At 38.5% G+C, this 25,734-nt stretch overlaps 1 protein-coding gene across 1 annotated transcript in view; it reads right to left on the bottom strand.

Moving 5' to 3' along the window:
- LOC134528880 (uncharacterized) overlaps window positions 1–25,734 on the bottom strand; it is a 530,965-nt gene that overhangs the window by 114,347 nt on the left and 390,884 nt on the right. The window contains exon 24 of the mRNA XM_063362546.1: window positions 11,067–11,208. Coding sequence (XP_063218616.1) covers window positions 11,067–11,208 — 142 coding nt within the window. The remainder of the gene's footprint in view (window positions 1–11,066; window positions 11,209–25,734) is intronic.

A 25,734-nucleotide genomic window follows, 5' to 3' on the forward strand; every position in this document is an offset into this window, starting at 1 on the left:
ATCGTTAAGGGTCAGCCAGATACTACATGGGGCAGTTGGGAGACGAGGACCTTCATCTACCCAATACTGCGGGTTGGCGCCCAGATCGTCGAATCGTGTGGTGAAGCACGATTACCAGGAGTATCAGCGGTTAGGGAGTGGCCATGTCCGAGGACAATGCTGAACAAGGAGCATGTAAGAAGATCTGGAGTGGACATGTGTAGGGCGAGAGCGAAGCCAGCCGGTTGCGAAGAAGGGATGAAAAGAAAGAGGAAGAGAGCGTATTTCTACTGTAAACACAGCCCCAGCTGACTTGTCCTTGAGGTTTGAGTGGCGCTGGTGTGAGGCTACAGGTGATTTCCTATAGCGCATATGGCTGTACAAATCTATGGATTTACAAGCCGGATGGCGTTGCTTTTCATGGGTAATAACGATTTTTTTTCATTTGTTAACTAAATTAATTCCCAAAACTTTTGAAGCATCAGAAAAAAGTGGCAAATGTTTTAAACAGAAATAACTACTAATCTTCGAACTTTTCGACAAACCTAAGAAAACTAATTATTAAAGAGTCAGGGGTTTTCGTATTTTTTTTTTTAGAAATATAGTGCAGTATTAGCAACTACGTTAAGAACTGTTATTTTATTCACACAGAGAAAAGAAATACAAAATGCAAAAATTTGGCGTCTGTCTTTTTATATCCTATATAGGATTGTTATTTTATGTTTGTTGTAACATGTATAAAAATGTTAAAAATATTCAACAATATTTGGTAATTATATATATTTAAAAACTTTTGTGTAGGCTGCTTGAAACTTCGTGAAAGGTTTTCAGTCTATAAAAGCCTATTCTATGATTTTTTAAAATTATTGATTCTTATGCAAACAATTAATAAAATTGAAAGTTTCTTACATTGTCAGTATATGCATAGCATTACAGTTATTCCAAACAATTATCTACAGTGTTTAGCTACGGTTGTTACGGTGGTTGAGTAAGTAGACTGGAACATGAACATGATATTGAAAAGACTTCTACTAATACACGTATATTACAAGAGATTTGTAATAGATTAAATGAGGTAAGTAAGAATTCGTTTTTATAAACGTTGTGTATTAAATTATAAATTTTGAGACGAATAATAACAAAAATAAGTGCGTTCCGAAGACATATGTCGGTAGTGTTACCCACTGAAACACTATTCCCACTTCAACTCTCTGTAAAAATAAAAGTATGGGGTTGAATGAGTCAAGAGTGTTATATAAATAAAATTTTTAGGCTTGTTCCTAATTTCATATGCGGGTCTCCCCCACCTATAGTTGCAAACAAACATTTTTCCTCGATGTTGTAATTTACTCTGCGTATTCACAAAATGTTTTTGCAGTAAATAGGTATTTAATTTTTAAAAATGAAAGTATTCATGTTTCGAAAAAAAAAGTTTAAGCGGTGTGGGGGAAAATGTTTACAGATAATCCAGTAAAATTTTCAGTTTGATTGTTTTGATAGTTTCGGAGCTGTTGCGAGTTTAGTTTGGAGGATTTTTCGGCCGCGCGAGGCAAGTTTGGCTCGTTTTCGTTTTCTTCCAGCGTAGGAAGCAGGGAACAAACGCCGATACCCGGCTTCACCTCGCATTCTCTGCTAGCCTTCCCTTGTCCTCTCCAGATGTATTACTGTATATTAGCTCCATGGTGCTGAAGCACCTAAAGCAGGCAAGATCGAGGACTGTAATGGTGTCCTGAGACCAAAACGATGGAAACATAATAAAATTAATTAACCTTTTAAAACTTGTGCAGATCACTGGCTCTATTACGAAAGTGACCTTGTGGTTGGTGTTAAAATGGAAGACACCAGAGATAATAATTATTATAAACATGCAAGGAAGATGGATGTAGCAAAAGTGATTGATTTGTACCACATGGGAAGATTCTAACATATTGGTTGACAGGCTAAGATCGAAGACTGTGATCACAGACCCCAAACCAATGGGAACGTTGTAATAAAATAAATTATCTTGATCAAGCTTGTGATGATCACTGACATGATGCTGAAAGTGACCTTATGGTTGGTGTTAAAACGAAAGACACCAGAGATCATAATATTTATTAAAGAATACATGGAAGATGAACGTAGCAGAAGAGATTAATTATACATCATGGGAAGATCCTAACATATTGGTGACAGGCTAAGACTTCTACATGCTTCGCTTTGTGCAGTAAACTATTCGAGCAAAAAAGAAATATCAATGCTCAAAGTACTGAGTGAAGCTGGCTACACGCAATAATGATTTCAATAAATGCATTTGTATAAACTTGAAGAAAAATTAATATTTTTTTTTTCAAAATGGATTCTATCATTTCTCGAAATATGATTTCTTAATAAAACTTATAACTTAAAGATGTTAAAATAAAAACCGTTGACGGAAAAATGTAGGCTAGTAAAGTCATACAGGTAATAATGACAAGTTCGATAAAAAATGTAATTGAAATCATTTGGAGCATATGGAGCATATGGAGTACTTCTAGAAATTGGAGCACTTGGGGAAATTGGAACATTGGAGCTTTGGAGCATTTGGAGCTGTTGGACCTTTGGAGCTTTGGAACTTTGGCATTGTTTGATCTGTTGGAGCTTTGTAGTTTATAGTGCATTTGGAGCTGTTGGAGTTTTGGAGCTGTTGGAGCATTTGGAGCTTTGGAGCTGTTGGAGCTTTGGAGCTGTAGGAGCTTTGGTGCTTTGGAGCTGTTGGAGCTTTGGATCTTGGAAGCTGTTGGTGCTTGGGAGTTGTTGAAGCTTTGGAGCTTTTGGAGCTTTGGAGCTGTTGGAGCTTTGGAGCTGTTGCAGCTTTGGTGCTTTGGAGCTGTTGGAGCTTTGGAGCTGTTGGAGCTTTGGAGCTGTTGGTGCTTTGGAGTTGTTGGAGCGTTGGAGCTTTTGGAGATTTGTAGCATTGGAGCTGATAGAGCTTTGGAGCAATGGAGCTGTTGGAGCATTTCGGAACATGTTGATGTTTTGACTAACATATTATTCCAGCGAGTTCTAGACAGTAGGTTGCTTAGCCCACCTCTGGTTGTGGTACAGTGCAGATCGGTTAGTTTGACTAGTCTGCGTATAAGTCTGGTTTATGAATATGCATGTGTATCCGATGGTATTGACGTTCACATCTGGACAGAACCCGATGTTGGTGGGGCTCAACGACTGCAGAGATCTTGGTGGAAGGTCTAGCGTTGTCAGTGGGAACCCTGACGAGGGTTATAACGACGACGAAACAGATCCCGATAACATCGATGAGGCCAGCACCAGAGATTCCTATGGTACCGAGGCTACTATCTCCAGAGATCCTTATGTTGGCTGCATCTACTGACTCTTCACTGCATGAGACTTCAATGTGTGTATTATCGTCAGCAGAAGAGACCTCAATACCTGTAACTACACCGAATTAGGTAAATAAAACATTTTGTGAACAATTTCCAGCTTATGTGTCAGTTGTACCTATTTCAGATACTTTGTCAACCGGTACATATGTTCTGTCAATGACGACTGGGAAATCTCCAGCCTATGCAACATTCGGGACTTTATTGCCTACAAAAGCAGAGTACAATATAAGTATGGGATCGTCCATTAATCACGTGAGGCTCGAAAAGGGGGGGGGGGGGGAGGGGGTCGGGAAAAATCACGAAATATCACTTTGTGAAGGGGGGGGGGGGTGTAGAGAGATATCACGTGTATTTTTTTTTTTCGCCCGATTTCTACTAAACCGAAAAGCGATGCGTGACCTTGACTCGCCGTAGCCAGGCAACAATATCCCCGCCCGCCGCAACATGAACCACCCGGCTCGGCTTGCCAGTCGCTAGTAAGACCATTGAATATGTATACATATTCAATGGTAAGACTGTGATTTTGGCGCCGAATACATGCGTAAATCACAAATAAGCCTTTCCTTTATTATTTTTATGCCAGTGAGAATAAACCTGCAACCTAAATGTGTGTCTGGACATTTTTATCACTGTGCTTAATTTTCCAGAATTAAATTATATTATACCTATATTTAAAGATAATATTCCGAAATTTTTAAAAATATTTTGCACCAAAAAATACACGTGATTAATTGGGGGGGGGGGGGGGGGGTGTTTGTCTGAAACCTCACCACAAATCACTAGGGGGGAGGGGGGGTTAAAAATTTGCTAAAAAAACATCACGTGATTAATGGACGACCCCTACCATACTTTCCGAGCCTTTGATGACTCAGTAACTATCGACGAGTCATCTGTGTAGGTACTGTGACAAAAGTTTTGAATATCGACAACATGCAAGAAGACATGTAAATAATGTCTGCAGAAGGAACGGTAATCGTTTGACATATACATGTGACTCATGTGGTTTACATTTCAGGAACAAAACTAATTTTATTATGCACTGTAAAAGCAAAGTACATAAGCCAGTTGAGCAGCGAGGAAGCGATGGTAATTGTGACGGTTAGCTGTATCAGTGTCGCTACTGTTGTAAACGATTTTTATGACGACGAAGTACACTAACTCATGAAAATCATGGCTACAGAAGCAATTCCGACCGTGTGAGAAGTGCGGTGTACAGGTTACACGGAAATTATACTTGAAAAAAAAAACATTATGAAGTTTGTAAAGGTTGGTTTCTAAAATAAAAATCTGTGGTCCACTAAGATGTAACAAACCTAAACATATGCATGAATTCAATGTATTTTTTTTCACTCTTAAAACGAACTACAGTCTTTTTTTTAGAGGAAATTTATGTAGCATGGACTGAGAAATGTATACGATATATATGAGTGTCAGATTTTGCTGTATGTATATGTGTAATTTAAAATAAATTAAAGCATTAAAGAAATTTATTTATTTATTTTTCATGACGAACTTCTCCATTTTTCTTAATTTAATAAACTATAGGGGGACAAGTAATTTTGTAATTGGGTCTGGTCTGTAATGTGCATTTTGTTATCATTAGGAGTATTTTTTTAACAATAACGATAACGGCAGTTTTTTGCTAACAACATTTTTGCTTGAGTATGGCATATGCATTCTTAAAATTTTTTATGTGAATTGGTTATGCGGGGGGTTATTGGGATTCTTATTTGTTTATGCATGAGTGTTAAGCATTTGTGAGTGTGTGATGAAGCTGGTAAAGTGATGGAACAGGTAATAACGAAGCATTAGACCAAACCTGATAGGGACTTGTTTTATTATTGTTTCTATGAAATAATGTATTACTCCTCGAAATAAAACTAATAGACCTCTGGGAATTGTATGACCTTAAAATCATAGCCTGGCATATATCGAAGTACACTATTATGGTGATATTAAAAATTAAAATAGTAACCGATTAACCAAAACTATCGAATATGCTGGTACACTGGATGGACTGTATCAGTAAGATTCTCAATACATGGTAAGCGATTCTTCGTCCAAGTTACTCGTTCCTTCGTACTTATTATTAACAAGAATTTAGGGTTCGTGAAAAAAATGTATACTAGCAAGTGGCTTGTTGTTCATTTCTGTTGCTTATAATTTTCAGAGTATTGGGTATGGTATTGGGTTCGACTCTTGTATATACACTACAATTTTTGTTGTTGAAAGTTATACATTCGTAGGTCGGTTTTCTGCTCTGGTTCAGTCTTGCATACTTTGAAGTGGTTCCAGCAAGTACTTTACGTATGCTGGATTATGATTTCACTGGTGTTTTACGTGTAATGAGTTGGAAGGCTATCGACGTGATGTATGCATGTCTCGAGCAAACATCTGTCTGTCGCAGCATTCTGCAAGCTTGCAACTTCCGCGCGAGTGGTCAATGTTCATTTGCAGGTGACGGTAGGCGTGTCTCGATAGTGTAGACTCTGCCTCTAGCCTTGAGAATTTTTTAAAATTTTCTTTGAGGTTAACGTGCTTGAATTTATGTACTTTTGACTACTCGCACGTGAATAATTTTAAATTCGTATGCATTGGAAGATATTTTTCTACACGAGGTAAGAAAAATACATAGATGCTACAATGTCTGAGATAGGTATCGAACACATGTTACCTACCCTATGAGTGACTAGCACTTTTCATTTGTCCTATCTCCTCTAACCTGCTTTTACTTTGTGATATAGATGGGACATGGTTGTTTTCAGAGATGATGGTTAAAATTTATTGGGAAAATAGTCCTTTGTAGAAATTACTAGGCGTGGTAATTATTTTAGTCGAAGTGATAATTTAATAAAACACATAAAAATAACGTGAAAGTTTTTTTCTAATGTGTAAACAAATCATTGGTAGGATGGATTTGTATGTAGAACTGGTTGTATACCACATCTCTTGAAGAACACTGCATGGTATATAATGAAAGACTCTTGCGCTCAAAAAACTATACTATAGGTGGAAAGGATGATGCGGTTCCTAAGATTAAATGAAAGGAACTTTGTTTTGTTTTTCTATATAATTCGATGATTTAATTGTGTTTGAGATGATAGGTTGAAGGATTAAATAATAAATCTGGACACACTGGCTTTTAAAGAAAATGAGAATGGAGCCAGCCATTTCTTGAAAACAATAGAGAATATTGTGAAGCTCAAAAGATCATAGATTGTGGTAAATCTCTGACAACTGAAATGTGGAAACGATATCATAAAATGAATAATATTGATGCAGCTCATGATAATATTGATGATAGCTACGATGATGATGATGACTTTAAGACAGTGATAGTGACATGGGCTCAGGGATTTTAAGAATATTTATAACACATACCTATGTAAAGAGGATGAAATTAGTAGCTCACGAAACATATTGTACATCAAGAGACAATCCGAACGTATGGTGTATGGGATAAAACGTCTACTTGGTTCGCCAAACGCTGAAAATTTATACATCATCTAAGAAACATGTGCTAAGAATTGTGGGGTTTATAGAATAAAAACAATTGTTTCATGTTATGTATATTGTTGGGAAGAAATATACGGTTTAGTACAACTTTTTATAATATCATTCTTACATATGTACTTTCAATGTTTTTGTACCTACAGTGCTCATGGTGTATATACCCTATTAAAAAAGCAGGTTCTTTGATTTAACATGTATTTAAATTTTATATTTTTAAATACGAATTTGTTAAAGATCAATGACTGAAATGGTGTGTGTTATAAACTATAAGTCCTTCTATAACTGATATGATTTATAAGACTGTGAAATTGGAAGATAGAATGATCAATAGGATGTTAATATGTGACATTAGGTTGATACTTCGTTTGAATGAAATTTAAATGTTAACTTTGTGATGAAAGCTGCAAGTGAGTGTATTGCGTGTCAATTTCATTTGTCGAATTTGCTTCCAAATGTGTTACCTTATTTTAACGTGCTTCTTTTTAAATTATGTTTTGTCACGTGTATTTTAGTAAATGTTTCTTGTTTTAAATTAATCAATCGCCCGCGGGTATATAAGCGAGTCCCCCAGACGTTGGGACATTCAGTTTGTTACTGTCGTCGACGGTGTAAGGATCACCTAGTTTGTTTCACCTAGTGCATAAGTCACGTAATTACCTGTTCTTGTGAACTCGATGGTATCTTTACCGTCTTTAACGTCGAACTCGATGGAGGTTGCACCAAAGACTAAGGGAACCCTGACGTCAGCGACGTAGAAGATGGAGCAGATTCGGTTGACGTCATCAACATGACTAGAGTAGACTTCAACAGTCATGGTACCACCAGCAGAAGAGACTTTAATGCCGGTTGTTCTGGCTACACAGGAAACCTCGACGAACGCTGTTTCACCCTCGATGGAGACTTCAATGGCTGTTGGTTCGGCAGCAACTAACGTGTATCGGTGTCGTTACTGCGAAAAGATTTTCTCAAACAACAGCAATGTTCGTCGACACGAGAAGAGAGAATGTACTAAGAATCCTCCTCGCAAAATGTTTAGCTGTAACCAATGTCGCAAGCAATTTGCAAGGCCTGATAAGTTGAAAAGACACTTGAAGACATGCTGAGGTCCTGTTGCGCAGCAGAAAGTAAAATTTCTATACAACAACGATGCATCGATGTGCATAAGAGTACACCGGGAATTAGTATAACTGCTGCAAAAACAACATCTGGTAAGGGTCTGAAAGGTTCTACTTCATCAGCTATACATAACATCGGCGGCATTAATTTAAAATTCTGACGATGTGAAGCAAATTGTTAAACATGCTGTCGAGAAACTCTGTCATGAGGAGGAGAACTATGTCAGTAAAGGTTCTGGCAGGACTCTGTCTAGCATAAACCGATTGGAACTAAGAATTAGTCATTTCACGCCTATGAAGACCTAAATGTTTGTAAGATTGCTAACCTTCGCAAGTGATCCTGTAGTAGAATAGAAATTATGTAATTAAATTTATTTTGTGAAAGAACTTGTATGGTTTTATTTCTTGAACCTGTCACTATTATGTTAAATTGTTGTTATATATTTTTTGCATCATCCAGGATCGTACCAAGGACATAAGTCGATCCAATTTATCAGTATATTGATTGATAATATATTTAATGAATTTTGAACTTTTTCCTGAATATCTAGGTTAATTATTACGAATTTCCAATATGGTGGTCATGGTGGCCTATAGGATGATGGTAGTAGAGGTTTTTAAGTCTCTTTAAGAATTTTGAACATGATTTATTTAAATTATGATTTTTTACATAAAATAAAAATACATTGCCTCGATCAAGTATCGAACCAAGGACAGGAACTGACTGGATTAATCAGTATATTGATTGTAAATTTATTTAATGAAATTTGGAATTCATCCAGAATTTCTAGCTAAATAATTACGAATTTCCAAGAGTCTCCTTGTCCAGACCTCCAAGATTACGTACTTTACCGTACGCTACGATTGTCGAAATTATCTTGGCCCCGCTCGCACAACAGGCAAACATTACCTCCTCTGTAGTCGGTCGGTGCGGAGACGAGGAACTGTTGTAAACTGAAGGTTCCCGGGGCCGGCAACCGGTATTTATAGACTAAAAGGTTGGTTAGGGGGTAGAGGGGGTGGTGATGGTGGTGGTGGGTTCATTGCAAGAAATAATAATAATAATAATTTTTAGAGAGAGGGGGAAAAATTCCAAGAAAAAAAGTATTTTTAAGGGGGGTGGGGGGATGAAAATTCCGAGAAACAAATATTTAGAGGAGGGGATTTGAAATTCCAAGAAAAAAAAATTGGTAAAGGGGATGGGGGGTGGTTGATGGAGGGTTGGGGAGGGGGAGGTGGAGAATTTCGAGAAACGAATATTTAGGGGAAGGGGATTTAAAATCCAAAAAATTTTTTTTTGGGTAATTGGGAGGGGGAGGGGAAGGGGGAGGGGTGGGTGATATATGCATTGGTCAAAGTGGTGGGGGTCAGTCTGATGGTGGCCTCTTTGGGGGAAGGACTTGTCACCATCTTTTTTTTTTACCTCGCTGGGTTCTAACCGAGGACTCTAAGCTCCATGACGTAAGTGTACATTTTGTTATAATTTTTTTTATGAAATAATTTTACTGAATTTTTATTTTTCTATTCGATTGTTTATTTTTTTAATGATTTTAAAAAAAATTCCCTTTTTTCTAACATAAAAATTACAGATTTTGAAGATGGCGGCCGTAACGAAAATTGCAACATTTGTTTTATAAATAATTTTAATCAAATTGATTATTTAATTTTTTTATAAATTATAAAAAAAAATTCATTAAAATCCATTAATAAATAAAGATTTTCAAGATGGCGGTCGTAACGAAATGTGCAAAGATCAATAATCCCATATGGCCGCCAAGTTCAAGGTCAGAGCTCCCAAACAGCGGCTTATGGGAGGCTGTATACATGGATTCTTAAGCCACAATGGGGACATTTCAAGACGATGGTATTTTTGAGAACTAAAAACGGAAGTTTGATTTCGAAACGGGAAATTTTCCCTGTAAAAGAGAAATTTTTTATTTTTATAATTTTTTGAGATTTTTGTAGGGATTTTGTTCCAAAAAATTGAAATTTTGGCAAATTTGGGCTTTATTGGCCCATTTTGGGCTAATTTAGGCTAATTTAGGTTAATTTTGAAGTTTTTGGTCAAGGTAAAACTCATCCAAGATGGCCGCTGTGACGTCATAATTCAAGATGATGGACAACACCACAACACCACACCCAGAACCCAGTCCCCGGAGCCCCTTTTCTATACTACTGTGGCAGGGAATATGAAAATGTATCGATTATCGTTAAGGAACACATGTCCGGAATAACATCCCAGCAAATTTACAAGCGCAGAAAGTAGCACGAAAATTTGAATTTCGTGCGCATAAGGCGCCACCCCAGTGTCTGACATGATGCGTGATTGCAGCACTGTCATGCTCTCCGGGAAGCAGGCATTAAACAAGGACGCATATAGTTAGCCACACGCACTAGCGACCAGATGTTTGGTGTAAGTCACCTTCGTAGTATCAATCTCCCAGTTTCAGGCATTCCTGGCTAAGACTTGAGAAGATCTTCCTATTCAGTACATTTCTGTTGTGAAATCACTCTTGGTAAAAGCACACCACGTCTGTTTCATTTCCTCTCATCTCCCAGTAGGTACACCATGTGCATATCGGCCATCCGTCATTTGGTTCTTGTTGCTCATAAATTCTGTAATCTCAGCACCGAACTCGCTATAAGTCAACACTGCGCTAATCGCAAAGCGTAACATGTAATCACATCACAACCAACCATCGTGTGCGCTGTGCCGAAGTGCTGGTTGCTAATGCGTATGGCTGACTAAACATCTGCGCTCCTCTCATCGCCTGCTGCCCGAGGCTCATTTGTACGTCGCGTCATCTAAGCCACTGGAGTATAAATACGCCAAATGCACGGGAAAGTCAAATTTTCGCACAAATGGTCATGTTTGTAACTTTACAGAGATAAGATTGTGGACACTCATGTTCATGTAACAAATATATATATATATGTATGGCATTTCCGACCACCCATTCAATTAATTTCCCACAATTCGCCAATATATAGCCGGGTCCTTCACCAATATACATGAACTATGATGACCTCGTCTTCTAGATGTAAAACTTATACTAATTCATTAATTGACGCATTTCCTGTTGGCAAAGTGACGCACCTGCAGACGATCCGCGTCTCCGCCAAGCACTCGTCCATGCACTGTCGCCTGCTCTGTACACTGTGCACGTCGATGGAGTTGGAAACCACCAACTCGTAGCTCGGCACGCGAGTGAACGCCCATGCCTTGGCGCAAGGTCTCACTGTAACAATCACAAATATAACTATTAACAAGTTTTATTGTCAAGCAAAATGTAACACCTTGTATTCGGAGATTCATTTTCTTGCATCTTCCGGCCTGTTCCTTCCCTTATCACTCCTGTTTTTGTTTTTGAGTGTTAGCCAAGTCCATTTATACAATTTCCTTTTTATGTCATTTTAGATGGAAAAATTGGGTCTACGGGTACCCCTTTTAAAAAGTAGGAGGTGCTGTGTGGTTCTGGCCCACTGGCCCGGTGGACCTCATATGCTGTAGTGGAAGTATGTTACGTTGTGTCAGAAGTATGGTACGTTGTGGTGGTAATTATGGTACACAGTCAAGGGTTTTGGAATCAATTATCGTACGCAGTGTGTGTGAAATGAAGGTATGAAATTTTGTCCCCCCCTCTTCCACTATACCCCACCAACCAGGCACAAGTTGACCACCGAGACGCCTGAGCGAGGAAAGGTTGCTGGCCAGTTCCGAGAGGTCTAAATAAAAAAAATTAGCTTCGGCATGCGTCCCCACCAAATATCCTCCCTCCCTCTCGATACCTAGAGCAAGTTCACCCGCCACCCAGGTTACCGCTCTCGCCGAAAGGAGTGCGCGAGGCTCGGTCGCCCGGTAGCTCCGAGGTGATTAAACCGATTAGCTTAGCTTCGACACGTGTGGTTCCCCCACCCACCCCAATGCAGCTCCAAGTTTAGCAGGTCGTCGGTTCGATGTCTGGCGGCAGCATCAGTGGACCTCTAGCATTAGGCCGATCTACCAAAGTACGGAAGAAATGTTTAATGTATCTTATTTGGTTCTTTTCACAATTTGTAACTGGCTAGAATACTTTGCAGAGTACTTTCGTTTCTCGTTTGCTGTGCTCAGAGTTGCAAATGAAGTCTATAATATTTTTTTACTACGTCTTAAATGGCGCTAGACCGAGAGTTACGCTGGTTAGAACACGAAATGTGAAGTATTTAATACATTTAATTTTCGGTGCAAGTCCTTGAAATAAATATATTTTTGAATGCTGGCACTAGACTAAAAGATAATATACACAATTCATTGAACTATTTGCGAAGTGCAATATAAATATAACCAAGATTTATATATATATATATATATTCTTTGCGTGCTTGATGCTAAGCAGGGAGAAGACTCTACACAATATATTATACATACAAAGTGTAAATTGCAATATATATTATTCATAATTTTTCTTACCGTGCATGTAACAGATAAATATAGTAAACTTTGTTGACTGTGGTCGACTCGTAAACCGCACTAGGAATCAAACCTCTTTCCTTCATCTCTGGTCCGGAGAGGAATCCAGGCCGACCACAACGGCCTCCCAGCGCTGAGAGAGAAATGGAACTATACAACGCCTCTCGCAGCGAACTGCCCGAGAGAGAGACTGGAAGCATCAAGGTGAACTTGCACACAGCATGCAGGCTCGAACCCCTCTCCCCCTGCCTATCCAGCTGGTACACAGCGAGCTCTCGGTACCGAGAAGGAAACGAATTTCACTTTCTTAGGTAATCAGTAGTTGTCACTGCTATCGACGCGGTATAGTGCGAGGATGCGAGAAAACCATACATAGGGCCACACCAAGTAAATTTGTGTGCCGTACTTTTTAGTTTTTGCAATCACGACTTGAAAGAATGTGGAACCACCCGCGTAAAGAAGCAAAATCTAAAGCTGTTGGAAGAAAGTTGTAGAGAAGTCAAGAATTGGAAAGAAATATTTATTAACACATAGTATTTAAGAATAACAACAAATAAGAGTGAGGTTGCGCATGACTCGTTCGCCTCTGCAGTGAAGTGAAATGCATTATTAAGAGGCGTATATGCATGAGGCAGAAAATAATGTATGAACATATTACTTCTAACGGCAGTTCTGCACCAAAACTACAAGAAAAAGTTTTATTAAAAAAAACACACCCATCCCAGAGAAATAATATACACAGTGCCATAAAATCGAGATACTAAACAGTAAAAAAAAAATTCGAACCTCAGCAAGTAAAAATGAGACTCCGAAAACTATGCAATCCTGCAGACAACTCGGGATCCGGAGCAAGACCCGAACTAAACATGTAGGCCGCGCTCGTCCAACCGCCGTCTCTTGACACCACGCACGCCCGAGCTACCTCTCTCCTCCTCTCTCTCCCTCGAGTACTACTTACCTAAAAATACTAGGTCAGACCTAATCATATAAATATTTTTAAAACACAATAAATGAAAAACCTCAAAGGACTCTAGGCAAACTCGTATCCTCGTCTCCCAAAAACAGCCATCGACGAAGCAAATCGTGCAGTAGAGAACAAACTTTATAAAACAATGGGTACACAGAATAAGAAACTACTGCATAAACATTCTTTCTCCTAAAGTGTTTTTACAGTGTACCCATTATTTTATAATAATCGTTTTCTACTGCACAGTATGCTGCATCTATGCCTGTTTCCGGGAGACGAGGATATGGGTTTACATAGAATCCTTAGAAGTAGTATAGGTTGGCCGGTCCGAGATCAGGGTTCAGTGTGTGGATTGTGTGATTGTTTACAATGTGACGTCACGGCGGCCATCTTGGATGACCGTGACCTTTAATTTGACCTTGACCTTGAATTTGAACTCCAAAATTTGCCCAAAATTCCTCAAAAATCCTCAAAATTCGTCAAAATTTCCATTTTTGTGGACGAAAATTCTCAAAAAATTCCACAATCCAAAAATTACGATTTCGAAAATCCTCAAAAGTCGTTTTGCCCTAGAAAGGACCCAAATTCCTAAAAGAGGCTTAAGCATCCTTGTCTACAAGTTATGAGGATCTCTCCTCCTTTTTGAAAACCCAGCCTTCATATCCTATAAGGATTTCCAGGCTGGGGCCCCCATGGGCACGCATACGGATGCGCCGTATACGCAAAATGAAAAGGCATTAGAGGTGCGGCTATGCCCAGAGACTGAGGCTACCCATCCCAGCATAGACACCACCACAGACCCCCTACCACACTCAGCTAACCAGACAAGTGGCTGCACCCCTAAGCTCAAAAGGTGCAGCATTGCTTGTCTACAGCCACCGATAAGCCTCTGACATCATCTAGGATTATGACCGCCATCTTAGATTATGACATCACCGTTGCAGTTTCTGTTACGGCCGTATTCTTTAAATTTTTTATTTATTATCCAATTTTAATGAAATTTTTTTAAAATTTATAAAAAAATTCAATTCGAAAATTTTTAATAAAACTATTTAAAAAAAACATAAATTTACGACACAGAGCTCGGAGTCCTCGGTTCGAACGCGACAAGTGCAAAAATAAATAAAAATGGCGGCCGATCCTTCCCCATGGTGGGTGCTGGCTGACTGGCCCCCACCACTTATATCAAAGTATATATATCGTCAGGTAACATGACGTCATGTCCGCCATCTTGTCTTCGTTTGCTGGTAGCCATCATCATTGTATCGTCGGCTAGAGTGCGCTGATGCCATGTTAGTTTAATTCTTACCCGCTAGAGTGCAGTAATCATTTATTATTGTTGCTGTGACACCCGCCATCTTGTCATTTGGGCGCCATCTTGAAATTGTGTAATTATTAAGCTAGAAATTCGGGAAAAATCCCAAATTCACCAAAAAATTGGCAATCAATTTACAGATTGATTCGAGCAGTTCCTGTCCTTGGTTCGATACTCGTTCGATGCAATAATGATTCATTTTATGTTAAAAATATTAATTTCAATAAACCATGTTCAAATTTCTTAAAGAGACTTTAAATACTCTACTTTCATCATCCTATACGCCATCAAGACCAGCATCTTGAAAATCTGTAATTTCAATGCTAGAAATTCAGGAAAAAGTTCAAAATTCATTAAATAAATTTGCAATTAATACACTGATTAATTAGTTCGACTAAGGTCCTTGGTACGATCCTGGACGAAGCTAAAAATAAATTTCATTTAAATACCAGAAAGGTGAAAGTTCGAGAAATAAAACACAGAAAGTTCTTTAAAAAAAAAAATTATTACAAAAATTCTATTATACTACGGGATCACTTGCGAAATCCAGCAATCGTATAATCATTTAGTACCGCATCGGTGTGAAATGACTAATTTTTAGCTACAATCGGTTTATACTAGACAGGGACCAACCAGAAAAATTGCTGACATAGTCTTCCTCTTCTTGACAGAGTTTTTTTAATTCCATATTTAACAGTTTGCTTCACATCGTAAGAACTGTAAATTACTGCAGCCGAAGTCTTGAATGCACACTTCTTCACTTTGTCATCTAACAGATATGGCTTTCCATACATACAGTCCAACCACAAGTTATATTTTAATGACCGGTTTGTTGCTACGTCATCAGTAAGCTGATTGATTATGTTCTGTCTGATATCATCAAGTAAATTACAAATGTCTTTCAACTCACCAAACGTATTTATATAATACTAGTATTTCAATGATCCACGAAATGCAGTCTGCGCCAATTAGAAACCATTATCGTTCACTTGTAATGCTCCGAACACAGTCTTAAGTTTATTTTCCTGTTCAGACGTCATAGCAATCGGTTGCTGCACATCGGTTTTCTAGCTTGTACGCTCACGAGCATTCAACTTAACCGAGGAGTCGAAATTTCTGCAGGTAGTTCAGCAGTAGGCGCATGGACTTCACCTTTACAGTTTTTCGCATGTCGTCGCAAATTATCAATTCGAGTAATCCATTCATGACACTCATCACAGCGAAATTCATGCGAGAAGGATTCTTCTTGCATTTGCTCCTCTCATGTCTTCGTGCATCATGAGCAAATGCGAAAGTCATATCACAGTAGCTGCAAGGATACCGGGGTGATGAAGACGAGCTTTTCAGACCCGATCCATATACAGACGTTGCCGCAGTTGCACCATATCCAGGCATACTGTTATGGACATCAATGCATCGTTGTTGTATAGAAACATTTACTTTCTGCCGAAAAACGGGACCTTTGCATATATTCATGTGCGTTTTCATATTATCTTGTCTTGCAAATTGCTTGTGACATTTCTCACACACAAAAATTTTGCGATAAAGGTTCTTAGAACATTCTCTATTCTCGTGTCGTCGAGCATTGCTGTTGTTTGATAAAATCTTGTTGCAGTAACAGCACCGATGTTCGTTAGTTGTTGACGATTCTCCATCCATTGAAGTCTCCATCGAGGGCAAAACAGCGTTCATCGAAGTTTCCTGCACAGCCAGCACTACCGCAATTAAAGCCTCTTCTGCTGGTGGTATCACGTCTGATGAAGTCTCCTCCAATGTTGTTGTCGTCGTTGCCAACGGGATCTGCTCCTTCTCCGTCGTAGCTGTCGTCAAGGTTCCCGTAGACGATGGTACAACCTCCTTCGAGTTCGACGTTAAAGTCGGTAAAGATGCCATCGAGTTCGCAAGAACAGGTAATTACGCGACTTATGCACCAGAAGAGACAAATTAGGTGATCCATACAAAGTCGTCAGTAACAAACTGAGTGATCTACTGTCAAGGTCTTGCTTATATGCATGCACCGGATGGAATAATACGCTAGTCAAATCAAGAACAATTTAATATGATACTAGAGTTAAAACAACTTTAAAAATAGAAGCACCATCAACAAATAGGAAATACATTCTACAAATCGAAAGCTCATTTAACGAAAAGGAGGTACATTCTCATGTACATTCAACTCGGTAGGATGTGATCGTCAATGTAAAGTTAGGATATAATGTCTCCATCAGTCATTGGCTCCAATAGTCATTGGCGCCATCAGTCATTGGCTCCAACAGTCTATAAACTCCAAAAGTCATTGGCTCCAACAGTCTATAGACTCCAAAAGTCATTGGCTCCAAAAGTCATTGGTTCCTACAATCATTGGCTCCATCTGCCTTTTGTCTCAACAGCTCCAATGATATTTGGCCAGAATGCTACGAGTCTAAAAGGATCTTGCTGGTTACTTGTTATACATGGCTGCGAGACTGCATGGCTAAAATACCATGCGGCTTCGAAACTACATGTCTTTGAATCTACAAGGATACAAGTCTACTCGACTCCAAAAGCTCCATCAGCTCCAAAATGAAATGTACGCAATGTTCGCGCAATACATGCAATTTACGTTAAATAAATGTAGTGATCACACAGTAGCCTACACACAGGAAACGAAATGAAGAAATAGTAAACACAGGAAAAAACAAAATGTACACACAGTACATACAGGAAACGGAACTAACACACAGGAAACGAAAGACTCCATATTAGTTTCAAACTTTTTCATACCACAACAATATTTTTAACTTTTAATGTTAATTTTTTTTACTTTCGTTACTTTCATCATCGAGCCAGCGATCATCACAAGCTTGATCAGATTTATTTATTATAACACGTCATTTCCATCGTTTCGGTCTCAGTAGACCACCACATTCTTCGATATTGCCTGCTTTAAATGCTTCAGCACAGTCTTCGACCACGTCGTCAGTTTCAGAGTCACTGTAGCAATCACCGTAGAAGGCATCGTCTTCACCCAGATTTCCGTAAGAGCTCGATTTCGTTGATGTCGAAGTGTCTTCATCGTCTTTATGCTTCCTTTTTAGGAGTCCATCATTTTTACAAAGTAGGAAAGATATACTTGAATTCGGCTGGAATATATTCCCACTTTTCACGGTGTTGATACTTCCATTAGTTTCAGTCTTCCCGAAGACATCATCATCCTTCAATTTATGTTCTTCGTCACGATCGGGTGAGCTATTTAATGCGGGATGCGGGATGCTCACTAACGATCGCAAAAGAAGGAAGGCTTCGTTAGACATTAAGGAGAAGAAAGTTCGTCTTTCGTGATAGTGTTTCTCATCCGTCTTATCAGATATTTTTTGGACTGAGTAATGTTTTTTTAAATCCACCTTATAAAAAAATGTTGGCAGTTCTGATTTAGTACCAGAAATTATAAATTTAATTGCATCACAGGATAAAATGACATAACAAATTAGGTAAAAAAAGTTCTTCTTGCAGAAATCAATTTCTCATCGGTAACCAGAAGCACTCGGAGAAAACCATCAGATGTCTAGTCAGGAATAATGAGAAGCACTAAAATAGAACCATTCAAATATTGTCAAGAATAAACGTAAGTGCTTGGAGAAAACCATCAAAATATTGACAAGAATAATCAGGAGCACACGGAGAAAACCACCATAATATTGACAAGAATAATCGGAAGCACCCGGAGAAAGCCGCCACAAGTTTATTTGATGACATTCAATCACAGAAAAAAATTTAATAAAATAAAAATAAAAACGAAAAAATACAAAGATTCTGCTAGCATGTGAACTTCTCATTGTTGTGCAAAGTTAGAGTTCTAGTACAAGCCAGAATTTTTTGTATTTTTCGTTTTTATTTTATTTTATTAATTTTTTTCTGTGATTTCATGTCATCAAAGAAAACTTGTGGCGGTTTTCTTTGTGTGCTTCAGATTATTCTTGTCAATATTATGGTGGTTTTCTCCGTGTGCTCCTGATTATTCTTGTCAATATTTTGATGGTTTTCTCCAAGTGCTTTCGATTATCTTGACAATATTTGGATGGTTCTCTTTTAGTGTTTCTCATTATTCCTGACTAGACATCTGATGGTTTTCTCCGAGTGTTTCTGGTTACCGATGATAAATTGATCTCTGCAAGAAGGACTTTTTTTACCTAATGTGTTATGTCATTTTATCCTGTGATGCAATTAAATTGATAATTTCTGGTACTAAATCAGAACTGCCAACATTTTTTTATAAGGTGGATTTAAAAAAAACATTACTCAGTCCAAGACGGATGAGAAACACTATCACGAAGGACGAACTTCCTTCTCCTTAATGTCTAGCGAAGCTTTCCTTCTTTTGCGATCGTTAGTGAGCATCCCGCATCCCGCATTAAATAAATAGTATTTACCTGCATGCAAAATGTGTCGACATCTGTTGATGACAGCCAGAACTACTTGCATCAATTTGCTTTGCATTAGATAACTTAACTCTCGCTGATGAAATATTTAAAAAATTATATTTAAGAAATGGTTCCAATTGGAAAAACTGACTGTTTGTATATAACATTAGTCACAGAAGCTACCATGGATCATGGTTTGTTATCTGCAGCTGAATCGGAAGGAAGCCGCTGTAGATAATGTAACAAGGATTTTGTCATGAGAAGGAATGCTAGACATCATGAGAAGAATGATTGTGCTAAAAACCCACTATGCAAAATGTTAAGCTGTAATCGATGTAGCAGGTTGTTAACACGAATTGACAGCTTAAAAAGACATGGTATAACATGTAAAGCCAAGCCTACTTACGGCATAGAGGACAACAATGGATCCACTAGACTAAAGAAGAGTGATCTGCATTACGACAATAATTTTCCTTGTCCTGAGCGTGATGGTATTAGCTCACCCGATCGTGACGAAGAACATAAATTGTAGGATGATGATGTCTTCGGGAAGACTGAAACTAATGGAAGTATCAACACCGTGAAAAGTGGGAATGTATTCCAGCCGAATTCAAGTAGATCTATCCTACTTTGTAAAAATGATGGACTCCTAAAAAGGAAGCATAAAGACGATGAAGACACTTCGACATCAACGTAATCGAGGTCTAACGGAAATCTGGGTGAAGACGATGCCTTCTACGGTGATTGCTACAGTGATTCTGAATCTGACGACGTGGTTGAAGACTGTGCTGAAGCATCTAAAGCAGGCAAGAGCGAAGAATGTGGTGGTCTACTGAGACCGAAACGACGGAAACGACGTGTTATAATAAATAAATATGATCAAGCTTGTGATGATCACTGGCTCGATGATGAAAGTAACGAAAGTAAAAAAAATTAATATTAAAAGTTAAAAATATTGTTGTGGTATTAAAAAGTTTGAAACCAATATGGAGTCTTTCGTTTCCCGTGTGTTAGTTCCGTTTCCTGTGTGTACTGTGTGTACATTTTGTTTTTTCCTGTGTTTACTATTTCTTCATTTCGTTTCCTGTGTGTAGGCTACTGTGTGATCATTACATTTATTTAACGTAAATTGTATGTATTGCGCGAACATTGCGTACATTGCGTTTTGGAGCTGATGGAGCTTTTGGAATCGAGTAGACTTGTATCCTTGTAGATTCAAAGACATGTAGTTTCGAAGCCGCGTGGTCTTTTAACCATGCAGTCTCGCAGCAATGTATAACACGTAAGAAGCTAGGTCCTTTTAGACTCGTAGCCTTGTGGTCTCTTAGACTCGTAGCATTCTGGCCAAATATCATTGGAGCTGTTGAGACAAAAGGCAGATGGAGCCAATGACTGTAGGAGCCAATGACTTTTGGAGCCAATGACTTTTGGAGTTTATAGACTGTTGGAGCCAATGACTGATGGAGCCAATGACTATTGGAGCCAATGACTGATGGAGACATTATATCCTATCTTAACATTGACGATCACATCCTACCGAGTTGAATGTACGTGAGAATGTACCTCCTTTTCGTTAAATGAGCTTTCGATTTGAAGAATTTGCTTCCTTTTTGTTGATGGTGCTTCTATTTTTAAAGTTGTTTTGACTCTAGTATCATAGTATATTGTTCTTGATTTTACTAGCGTATTATTCCATCCGGTGCATGCATATAAGCAAGAACTTGACAGTAGACCACTCTGTTTAATACTGACGACTGTGTACGGATCACCTAATTTGTTACTTCTAGTACATAAGTCGCGTAATTACCTGTTCTTGCGAACTCGATGGCATATTTACTGACTTTAACGTCGAACTCGATGGAGGTTGTACCATCGTCTACGGGAACCTTGACGACAACTACGACGGAGAAGGAGCAGGAGGAGACTTCATCAGACGTGATACCACCAGCAGAAGAGACTTTAATGCCGGTAGTGCTGGTTGTGCAGGAAACTTCGATGAACGCTGTTTTGCCCTCCATGGAGGCTTCAACGGATGGAGAATCGTCAACAACTAACGTACATCGGTGCTGTTACTGCAACAAGATTTTCGCAAACAACAGCAATGCTCGACGACACGAGAATAGAGAATATGCTAAGAACCTTTATCGCAAAATGATTGTGTGTTAGAAATGTCAAAAGCAATTTGCAAGACAAGATAATATGAAAACGCACATGAAGATATGCAAAGGTCCCGCTTTTCGGCAGAAAGTAAAGGTTTCTATACAACGAAACATTGATGTCCATAACAGTATGCCTGGATATGGTGCAACTGCGGCAGCGTCAGTATCTGGATCGGGTCTGAAAGGCTCGTCTTCATCACCCCGGTATCCTTGCAGCTACTGTGATATGACTTTCGCATTTGCTCATGATGCACGAAGACATGAGAGGAGCAAATGCAAGAAGAATCCTTCTCGCATGAAGTTTCGCTGTGATGAGTGTCATGAATGGATTACTCGAATTGATAATTTGCGACGACATGCGAAAAACTATAAAGATGAAGTCCCTGCGCCTACTGCTGAACTACCTGCAGAAATTTCGACTCCTCGGTTAAGTTGAAGGCTCGTGAGCGTACAAGCTAGAAAACCGATGTGCAGCAACCGATTGCTATGACGTCTGAACAGGAAAATAAACTTAAGACTGTGTTCGGAGCATTACAAGTGAACGATAATGGTTTCTAATTGGCGCAGACTGCATTTCGTGGATCATTGAAATACTAGTATTATATAAATACGTTTGGTGAGTTGAAAGACATTTGTAATTTACTTGATGATATCAGACAGAACATAATCAATCAGCTTACTGATGACGTAGCAACAAACCGGTCATTAAAATATAACTTGTGGTTGGACTGTATGTATGGAAAGCCATATCTGTTAGATGACAAAGTGAAGAAGTGTGCATTCAAGACTTCGGCTGCAGTAATTTACAGATCTTGCGATGTGAAGCAAACTGTTAAATATGGAATTAAGAAACTCTGTCAAGAAGAGGAGGACTATGTCAGCAATTTTTCTGGTTGGTCTCTGTCTAGTATAAACCGATTGGAGCTATAAATTAGTCATTTCACTTCGATGCGGAACTAAATGATTATACGATTGCTGGATTTCGCAAGTGATCCCGTAGTTTAATATAAACTTTGTAATAAATTTTTTTTTAAAAAACTTTCTGTGTTTTATTTCTCGAACCTTACACTTTTCTGGTATTTAAATGAAATTTATTTTTAGCTTCGACCAGGATCGTACCAAGGACCTTAGTCGAACTAATTAATCAGTGTATTAATTGCTAATTTATTTAATGAATTTTAAACTTTTTCCTGAATATCTAGGATTGAAATTACAGATTTTCAAGATGCTGGTCTTGATGGTGTATAGGATAATGGAAGTAGAGTATTTAAAGTCTCTTTAAGAAATTTGAACATGGTTTATTGAAATTAATATTTTTTACATAAAATTAATTATTATTGCATCGATTGAGTATCGAACCAAGGACAGGAACTGCTCGAATCAATCTGTAAATTGATTGCCAATTTGTTGGTGAATTTTGGAATTTTTCCCGAATTTCTAGCTTAATAATTACACAATTCCAAGATGGCGCCTAAATGACAAGATGGCGGGTGTCACAGCAATAATAATAAATGATTACTGCACTCTAGCGGGTAAGAATTAAAATAACATGGCGTCAGTGCACTCTAGTCGACGATTCAATGATGATGGGTTCCAGCAAACGAAGACAAGATGGCGGACATGACGTCATGTTACCTGACGATATATATATATACTTTGACATAAGTGGTGGGGTCCAGTCTGCTAGCACCCACCATGGGGAAGGTTCGGCCGCCAGTTATTTTTTTTGCACTTGTCGCATTCGAACTGAGGACTCCGAGCTTCGTGTGGTAAATTTATGTTTGTTTTTTTTAATTTTTTTACTAAATTTCTCAATTTCATTTTTTTATAAATTTTAAAAATTTTTCATTAAAATTGGATAAATAAATAAAAAATTTAAAGATGGCTGCCGTAACAGAAACTGCAACGGTGATGTCATAATCTAAGATGGCGGTCATAATCCTAGATGACGTCAGAGGCTTATCGGTGACTGTAGACAAGGATGCTTAAGCCTCAATTAGGAATTTGGGTTCTTTCTAGGGCAAATCGTTTTTTGAGGATTTTCGAAATCCTTTTTTTTTGGATTGTGGAATTTTTTGAGTATATTGGGCGGAATTTTTTTCCACAAAAATGGAAATTTTGGAGAATTTTAAGGATTTTTGAGGAATTTTGGGCAATTTTGGGCAAATTTTGAAGGTTAAATTCAAGGTCAAGATCAAAGGTTAAGGTCACGGTCATCCAAGATGGCCGCCTTGACGTCACAATGTAAACAATCACACTATCCATACCCTGAACCCTGATCTCAGACCAGCCAACCTATACTACTCTTAGAGATTTTTCTTTTGTTGTGTTTTCAAAATTATTTAGGTGTGGGTCTGACTTGTACTCACATATGTATTTTAAAGTACACGAAGGGGTTAAGGGAGGGGAGAGGAGAGGTAGCTCAGGCAGGCGTGGTGTTCGGGGACGGCAGTGTACGAGTGTGGCCTACATGTTCCGTTGGGGCATTGGTTCGTTTATTTTGGCTGTGTTCTGTGCATGGTGTTTCGGAGTGTTATAGTTGAATATATAGTTACGTTTTATTGCACTTCATGCACACGGGTGTGTGTGTTAGTTATATGCTTTTTCTCGTGTGCTGGATTAGCTAACCTGACTGTTTTCGTTGGAACTGGTGCGGAAATTAAGTTCAAAAAAGTGATTTCTTACATTATTTTCTGCCTCGTGCAAATACGCCTCTTGATAATGCATTCTACTTCACTGCGGAGGCAAACGAGTCACGCGCAACCTCACACTTATTTGTTGTTATTCCTAAATACGTGTAAAAAAATATTTGTTTCCTATTCTTGGCTTCTCTACAACTTTCTTCCAACAGCTTTTGATTTTGCTTCGTTACGCGTTCAAGTCGTGATTGCAAAAACTAAAAATTACGGCAAACACATTTACTTGGTGTGGCGCTAGGTATGGTTTTCTCGCATCCTCACACTATATCGCGTCGATAGTAGTGACAACTGATTACCTAATAAAGTGAAATTCGTTTCCTTCTCGGCACCGAGAGGTCGCTGTGTACCATCTGGATAGGCAGGGGGAGAGGGGTTCGAGCCTGCATGCTGTGTGCAAGTTCACCTTGATGTTTCCAGTCTCTCTCTCGGGCAGTTCGCTGTGAGAGGCAGAGTATAGTTCCATTTCTCTTTCAGCGCTGGGAGGCCGTTGTGGTCGGCCTGGGTTCCTTTCCGGACCAGAGGTGAAGGAAAGAGGTTTTATTCCTCGTGCGGTTTACAAGTCGACCACAGTCAACAAAGTTTACTATATTTATCTCTTACATGCACGGGAAGAAAAGTTATGAGTAATAGTAGTATGTAAATGGGAGCTACTGGGACTTGCGCTGGCGCGTGGAGCCGAGAGCCGGTCCGCCATCTTGGATTGTGACGTCACGGTGGCCGTCTTGGATGATTTTGACCTTTGAACTTGACCTTGGCGGCCATCTTGGATAACATCTTCGTCACAATTTTGAATGATGACGTCACCGTTGCAATTTTCGTTACGGCCGCCATCTTGAAAATCCGTAATTTTTAAATTAGAAAATCAGGAACAATTAAAAAAAATATTAAAAAATCAAATAATCGAATTGAAATATAAAAATTTAATAAAACATTAGTTTTTTATAATTTATAATAAATGTACACTTACATCATGGAGCTCGGAGTCCTTGGTTCGAAACCGATGAGGTAAAAAAAAAATGGCGACAGGACCTTCCTTCACAGAAGCCGCCGGCAGACTGACCTCCCACCACTTATATCAAGGTATATATAGGATCCTCAGCTAGTATGATGTCATGTCCGCCATTATGATATGCTTTATATATTATACGATTTTAATGAAAAAAATTTACAATTTGTAAATTTAATTAAATATTCAAATTTTTAGTTAAAAAATCTTTAAAAAAACACCATTGCACATATCTTTACGACCACTATCTATTATTCTAGAAATTTGGCATGTTTAGTAATTCAAACCATTTTGGATGACTATGACATCATCGCAACACTTATGTTACGTCCGCCATATTGGATTCTAGAATGTTGCACTTTTTGTTACGACCACCAACTTAAAAAACTGCAATTTTTATGCTAGAAATTTGAAAGAAATTTCAAAAATTATAATAAAAATTTATTAATAACATTTTAATTGAATAATATTTTAAAAACGTACTTACGCCTTGAAGTCCTCAGTTCGAAACTGGGAAAAAGCCAAAATTAAAAAAAAATCTTCGACAGAATCTTCCTCCACGGTAGCCGTCGGCAGATTAACCTCCCACCACTAATACCAAGGTATATATGCCACCAGCTGGTATGACTTCACATCCGCCATTTTGTCTTCGTCTGCTGGAGGCTAACATATTGTTTTCGTCTGCTAGAGTGTGCTGATGTCAAGTTAGTTAAATTATTACCTGCTAGAGTGCAGTAATCATTTATTATTATTACTGTGACACCCGCCA

This window comes from Bacillus rossius, chromosome 2 (assembly GCF_032445375.1).
Source record: "Bacillus rossius redtenbacheri isolate Brsri chromosome 2, Brsri_v3, whole genome shotgun sequence".
In the NCBI taxonomy this organism is placed as follows: domain Eukaryota; kingdom Metazoa; phylum Arthropoda; class Insecta; order Phasmatodea; family Bacillidae; genus Bacillus; species Bacillus rossius.